General features: G+C 50.3%; 1 protein-coding gene across 1 annotated transcript; it reads left to right on the top strand.

Moving 5' to 3' along the window:
* Positions 1-314: 314 nt before the first annotated feature.
* Positions 315-7,060, top strand: LOC116940732 (polyisoprenoid diphosphate/phosphate phosphohydrolase PLPP6). Its single transcript, XM_032950913.2, has 3 exons — positions 315-688; positions 1,507-1,763; positions 3,126-7,060. Exons 1-3 carry the CDS (start codon positions 474-476, stop codon positions 3,512-3,514), a joined length of 861 nt encoding a protein of 286 aa, XP_032806804.1. The 5' UTR covers positions 315-473; the 3' UTR covers positions 3,515-7,060.
* The last annotated feature ends 200 nt before the right edge of the window (positions 7,061-7,260 follow it).

The following is a 7,260-nucleotide window of genomic DNA, read 5'->3' as shown; positions in this document are numbered from 1 at the left end:
CATCACTGCAAGAGCAGGCGGGGTCATCGCCTTGGCTCCAAATGTCCAAGCCCTCGTGTGTGCCCACGTGGATCGGTCCATTGCGGCGACTAACTCCCCCGACACTTTTGGAAATGCCATCGGATCCCATCCCCTGTGCTGCACGAGTCCACCGGTAATTGTTTCAATTGTTTTAAACAAACAAAAACAGGGATGTGACCAAATGAGCATTGAGGCGGTGCGCATCTCCTGTTCACAGCCTTAGCGACAGTGGGGCGGCCGGGGGCGTGACTCCACCTTCCTATGGCGGGGGCGAGCCGGTTACGTTGAGCAACCAACCGTTGACTTCCCCACAAAGTGGCGCTCAATCGACCCCGGAGGCATGATGTGCCAAGTCGCTAATAAAATGTAAACCAGGACATGGTTGTGGGTGCAGGGCTCCAGCCCTGCCTCCATCCGTTTGTCTGGCTCCGGGACTCGGGGAGTGGAGGGAGATGGCGCCCCCTGCCGGGAGGCGGAGAGGGATCGGTCCAGGTCCCCGCCGCTCTCGCCCGGTAGGCGGCGCCTTCATCGCCGATCCTCGGGGTGTGGCGGTCACCCGCTCACTTCCGCGGTCGAGCTCCGGGGTCCCAGGGTCCAGGGCTCGGGTGTCTCGGGGCGGCGACGGCGGAGGCGCGATGGAGCCCAGATCCCGCGGCACGCAACGCGGGTTTGTGAGCTCCCCGCTTTTCAGTCGCCGCGACGAGAGCCGTGAGGTCCGGGCGGCGACGAGGTGTGACGACGCGGCGGGTTAGGGCCCGGGGCCCGGACTGGGGCTCCCCGCAGGAGGTCTCCTCGGGTTGCCACCAGTCCGGATTTGACCGGGACAGGCCGGGAATTGGCATGTGTTCGGGTGGCAGCGGGAGTTGATTTTTACCGAGATCTGGTGGCATAATTAATGTCTTCATCGCGATTTACTTACATTGGAATTGGTGTCAGCCCTAAGGCCTATTGCATAAACACAGCCAGTGGTGCGGACCACATGCATGTATACCGTATGTTGAACTTCTTTCGCACCCACGTAGCCAACTGTGCTAGTCGGACGTGCGGGGGAAAGACAACAAACGAAAGACAAAACGCACACGAGGACATTGCGTGGCATTGTCCACTGAAATGTAAACGAAGCGGTTCACGTTGAGAGTGCCGGGTCACGGGGCCTCCACGTCAGCCGTGAGCAGAGGGCCACCGTGCGTGCCTCAGTGGCCCGCGTCTCTCCCTTGTTGAGCCGTCAGATCCAGACCAGGCGGTGACCTCGTCCCTGCGTGCTCTGCTTCTCAAATACCACGGCTAGTGGGTTTGAAGTTCCATATTCACGATATTCGCAACCACATCGCCGAGACATTTAAAACCCAACTAATGCGAAGGGGACAAAATCCATTTCGGCTTCGCTTCCCTTTTGATAAGTATTCCGTGATGTCGGTTGCGAATATCATGAATATCGAATTTACCACGGTATCTAAACGTCTTGCTTGCTGGTCGTGGTGTTAGCGTGAGCCACAGGCCCCTGGACGCAGAGGGCACCCCGGAGTCCTCACTGTTGGGCCGCCTGGTGGCATGGGACGTGGCCCTGACCTCCCGCCTGGCCGTGTGCGCGGGGGTCGGGTCGAAGTGGCCCTCGGGGCGGCCCCTCATGAAGCTCATCGAGGTCAGCGGTCACGGCATCCCGTGGCTGGCTGGGGGCCTTCTGTGCACGTACCTTGGGCACAGCGCGGTGCAGCGACACTGGTGGATCAACATACTCTTCGGTGAGCGCTACTCAAGGACATGTCAATCCACTGCTGGATGAGTGCTATTTTGGTGTTCACTGTACTTCAAAGCAGTGATCTCCGGCCCACCAGGGGTCCTCAATGTCATGGGAAGTGGTCTGGGAACTGATGCCGATACTATGACTTGACATAGTTTTAATCTTTAAAAATATGCTTTTTGTACTTGGTGGTCTTGAGACATTTCTTAGAGGGTTAACATTGGTCTGTGGGTCCACAAAGGCTGGGAACCACTGCACTACAACAGTTGTTGTCAACCGGGGGTTACACGCGGACCCCTAGGTGTACGTGTCAATGTCCCAGGGAGGAGGGGGGGAGGTACATGAGGTGATTTATAAATGTGTGAAATGATATCATACATGAGAGTCATTGGTGAATAATCATGTATGAATCTCCCAATATAAAAACTACGATCAAATAAAAATCCCCATATGGTAACTTAAAACGATATTAAAGCTGTTTCTAAACTTGTACGCAATGTGGTTTCCCAGAGCAACCAGCAAGCGCAAGCAAGTTACGTCACACATGCAGAGGGCGTCCGTTGATTTTGTTTGTATTCGCTTGCAGTTACTGGCAATTTAAAGATACCTCACAAAATGGACAATTGGTTAAAATATCGATGTTCATGATTCATACATTTATTTCTCAGAACCATGTTGGGAGTACGACAGTAGCCAAAAATGGAAAAGAACCATTTTCTCTCCAACGATTTTCCTGCACTGCCCTCTGCTGACCACCACAGAGCACAACCCCACAGCACCGTCTGGAAACCTGGCATGCATGCTGGTTACCCATCAAAGCACTATCCAGGCGCAAAGCCTACTTAGATTCAGAGATCGAACAAGATCGAACGAGATCGAGTGCACTGCTGGTGGTTTGTTCGTAGAGGACCACCGCTATTGCCCAGTGTCAGTACTGCTGCAGCCCGTTAGAAGTGGCGGGTTCGTCTCTCACGCGTGTCGTGACAATGAATTGTGATGAGCCCGAATGTGTGCAATGACGCCAGATGTCAGTGCCACCGCAATGCAGGAGTGTGTGTACATGGGTCCGCACGCATCTCGCACTCCGACCCGGCGACATTGCATGCCTCGGTGGTCTTGCCGCTGTCACTCGCAGTCCACACTCTCGGTGTCGTCACTCAGTTTTGGCAGGCGGTGAGTAACTTTGTAGCGCTAACTATGCCACCTGGCATAGCTGTATGCATTTGGTAAATGGGCTGTTCTTAAGAGTAACTCATGCCTACTTAAGTGTGTTTAAAGGTACCTCTGTTACATCGCCGATGTTGGTGAAATCAGGATAACGCTCGCGTGTGGTGCCGCTTTCTTGCCTGTGCCTTCACCATAGCGCTGCTGCTGGACCTCGCGATGGTGGGAACGGTGAAGGCTGTGGTGCGGCGACCGCGTCCTTCCCACAATTGCATGGACATGTTCGCCACAGTCTCCGTTGACCAGTACTCGTTCCCGTCGGGTCATGCCACGCGCGCCGCTATGCTCGCGGTGCTGGCGTTCAGCGGGGCGGGCGGAGGTGCCGGGTGGATCGGGGGGCTTGGCTGGTGGCTGGTGCTAGCCTGGGCTCTGGCCGTGGGGTTGTCGCGCGTGATGCTCGGACGGCACCACGTAAGCGACGTGGCTTGCGGCCTGGTGCAAGGCTGGCTACAGGCCTGGCTCGTGGAGGTCATGTGGTTGTCTGCCACCACCTGCCAGATGCTGCTGCAATATGTGCATTGGATTTGAATGGTTCTTTAGACTCTGCACAGTTGTTAAGTCTTGACATCACGAGCTGAAATATATTACCAGTCTTCATTGACGAATTTGCCCTAGCCCACTTAATACATTGAATACACAACTTATCTATTTATATAAAGGGAAATTTGTGAATGTGTGTCTGTTTCAAATGTTTAGAATACTTCCCAATAGGCAACAAACTTGAAATTTGGCATGTGGGTAGCTTTCAGACTGTACACAATGCAAAAAGTATAAAAATAGACTTTTGTATATATATTTTTTTTTGGGGGGGGGGGGGGGGGAGCGCAATAATGGATATATTTTGCACGGCAAGTGAGCGGAGACGTCACATCTGTGATGTCACCCGCATGCGGCAGCGTGACGCAGTGTGCCTGGTGACGTCACGCACCCCCCCCCACCCTCCGCGTAGGCCGTCTATTAATCCAAGACAAGAATCCAAGTCTCGGGCGAAGCCGGGTAGTAAAGCTAGTTGCGTATAACTTCAAGCACATGTGGCCTGTGTACCCCCATGCACATTGCACTGCTTTACATTTAAGCCATTACATTTTCACAGAGATAGCACGGTGGTCTCATGATGCTGCTAGGGATGTTAAGTTTGTAAATCTACCATGTAGGAGATCAGGGCAGCAAGGACAGCAAGGTCTTCAGGTTTTCCTTTCCCAAACTTTACTGTCTTCTAACATATGCACTGGGTTGTATACGGGAAGTCCTCTCTTGATTTGAAGCTTTCGTGACTGCAGGGATCCATACTCTTTGGTTCTTTCAGTAAAGTCACGTAGGTAGAAAATAAAATAAATCATGACGTTTCGGGTGCAACACAAGCGTCCGTCATCAGGTGGTACACTTGTGTTGCGCCCGAAACGTCGTGATTTATTTTATACCTACGTGACTTTACCGAAAGGACCAAAGAGTAGGAAGTCCTCTGTTTACGTTGTTCCTATTTACGTTGTTTCACTATAACGTCGCCAGCGAATTTGGGAAAATAATTCGATTTAAAGTGCATTGATTGCCTCCATTCTTTTGGAACATTTCTAAATAACAATAGTTTGGCCGGCATACGTGACAACGCACTACGCAGTGTTTACAACATCGCCATCCTAAATACTGGACTATCCTCTAAATCAGCGGTCCCCAACCTTTTTGGCACCAGGGACCGGTTTCGTGGAAGACAATTTTGTCACGGACCGGGGGGGGGGTCATCATTGGGTCTTTCCCCCTTTTCAAAGAAGCTCTCCAGCGACGTTTGTTTTTTACTCATTGTGGTTATTAGGGGTTAGAGCTTGTGGGCTTACTCATTATGGCTGCTAGGGGTTAGAGCTTGTAGGCTTACTCATTGTGGCTACTAGGGGTTAGAGCTTGTGGGCTTACTCATTGTGGCTACTAGGGTTAGATCTTGTGGGCTTACCAACACTGTGACTGAGACAAGTGCGCAGTGCCGGAAAGAGGCGCGGACGGAAGTGGTAAATAATAAAATAATGGGCGGGCCACGTGCGGACTCACCGCTCTCACCTCCTGCTGCTGTGCGGCCCGGTTCCTAACAGGCCACGGACCGGTATCGGTCCACAGCCCGGGGGTTGGGGACCCCTGCTCTAAATGGAATCTCCGCTGCCATCTATGGTAAGTACAGGAATCCCCCGCTATACGTAGGGATGCCAGTGAATATTTGTTGTGGTGGTGGTATTGGTTCATTGGCCTCTTTCCTCAGCTCGTTCCAGCTATATCAGATCCTCATTTGTCAGGCCCTCACCTTGGGACTCCACCACGTCTGCCTCTCCTCCGCATTGTCTAGTTCAGCTTCCCTCCTCCATGTGGAGGGAAATCCTCTCGTGGTATGCGCTATGCGTGTACAGTGCATTATTACATCGCAAAATTGTCTATTTTGACCGCGTGCATTCTTAGTTTTAAGAATTGCAGACAAAATATGCATAAAAACGCATATTCTAAAAAATGTATTTTAAAGGAAATATATTCCCAAATTCATCAGAAACGTACATGCAAACAATGCATAATGCTGTAACTTATTACGGTGGATTCCTGTAATCTATATTAACAAATATTTAAACTTCTTAAATATTTTTGGAAATCTTTTGTTTTCTTTTTTTGGTACTTATTTGTTTATGCAAATTTGTACCTAAAATTGTGCCCCAAGAACGTATTAAATGTATATCATTAAGTAAATTGTTAAATAAGTTAATGTTTGTTTTTCCTCATGTCGCGTTTTCCAGGAAAGCATCCTCAAAGTAAATAGAGAATATTGTAACAATACAATCGGTGTCGCTGCAGAGAATACAACTTCAACTTGTAACTCGCTGCATCGCCCTGACCAAGAAGTCACTGCTGCTGCTCACAAATTGCCGCTGTCAGCTGGTTTGAGTCCTTCCTCCGGCCGAGTTGGGCCACAGCGTTCTGAGCTGGTTGCCGGGGCCATAGCTTCACTTACAGCCTTTTCTCCTGCTGGCTATTGTCTTAAACGGCAAATTTGTTTTTAATTTCGACATGATTACCTCGCCGCTGCCATGAATCAATTTATGTATCCATAATAGTTTTTTTTTGGGTTAGATCGCGTTCACATGAATGTCGTTAAACTCGCCACCACCCGACACAGCCATTTAGTAAGGGTTACCACGTAAAACATGGCATTTAGTAACTAGTTCCGCACACCGGTGTGTTGGAGAGTAAACCCACAATATGTATGTTCAACTTCTTTTGCACCGTACATAACCAACTGTGCTAATCGAAGGTGAGAAGTTCGAGTTTATCATACCCGCAATCCACAATAGGGAGTTGAAGCAAATGGCCATGAGTTGCTCGATGCACGTCACTTATCTACTTCAACAACTGTCGTGCCTGTTTACCAGGCTGTCAAAGGTTGTTTAAACTGCCACTAAAAATATCCACTTTAGTACCATTTAATAAATGGTCAATTAGAGTCGCGCGTTGCCGAATGTCAGAGCCGTTTACTCTACCGCGTGCTCAGCGCTATGCCAATGGGAGGCTTCCAGCACTGGCCACCGGGCAATGCTATACAAACTGCGTCGTGACCTGCGCTAGCCAATAGCAACCCTCCCGTGTCATTTCCATGGCAGGGTTGCCACGCTTCCGTGTTAGGGGTAACCTGAATTAAATAAGGATATATTTTAGCATCCTTACACATGACAGTTCAACTCCTGCATAATATCTGTCCCTCCACGTAAAAAATAAAAGTACACATCCCATCCGCCACATGGCCTTCTGGGAGGGCATCATTTTATGACTATCGATTCAACAATCTCTGGACTGGTTTTGACATTCAGTGTCTCGACAGCAGAGCTAGGCTTGCATGAACAAATTGGGTATTTTTGGGAACCTTGTGATTATTGGTTATCGGATGTTTTTTTATTCTTTTTCTGGAGAACATGAGCCAGTTATAGGCACGTGTATTGTTAATTCACGTATAGCATTGTGATTAACTTTTACGGGTGAGGACGGTGCCGGACACTTGGTACCTGTGAAATTTGAGTTGAAGCTGGGACAATAAAACTCTTGAGCAAGAAACTCTGTGCCTGGTCATGTCGAGCGACGTGGAGGGCGCTATGGCGGGCGAGCGTGAGACCCACATTGAAGGTCATCAGAACAAACGTTGGCCAAGGGGACACCTGGCCGCAGGAATGCAGAATGCAGGTAGGGAGGCCTGGGGTTTCACGTCCTGGGTGGGGACAGGGTCCGAAGGTCGCGGGGCCCGAATTTGGGGGAGC

This window comes from Petromyzon marinus, chromosome 9, assembly GCF_048934315.1.
Source record: "Petromyzon marinus isolate PM22_M1 ecotype Great Lakes invasive population chromosome 9, UKy_Petmar_22M1.pri1.0, whole genome shotgun sequence".
Lineage (NCBI taxonomy): Eukaryota > Metazoa > Chordata > Hyperoartia > Petromyzontiformes > Petromyzontidae > Petromyzon > Petromyzon marinus.
Note: the sequence above shows the minus strand (reverse complement) of the source record. Positions and strands in the feature narration are given on the sequence as shown.

Coding starts and splice junctions, on each gene's coding strand:
- LOC116940732 (XM_032950913.2), top strand. CDS start 474: ATGGCGCCCCCTGCCGGGAGGCGGAGAGGGATCGGTCCAGGTCCCCGC. Junction 689..1,506: donor TCCCGCGGCACGCAACGCGG/GTTTGTGAGCTC, acceptor TCGTGGTGTTAG/CGTGAGCCACAGGCCCCTGG. Junction 1,764..3,125: donor GTGGATCAACATACTCTTCG/GTGAGCGCTACT, acceptor CCTTCACCATAG/CGCTGCTGCTGGACCTCGCG.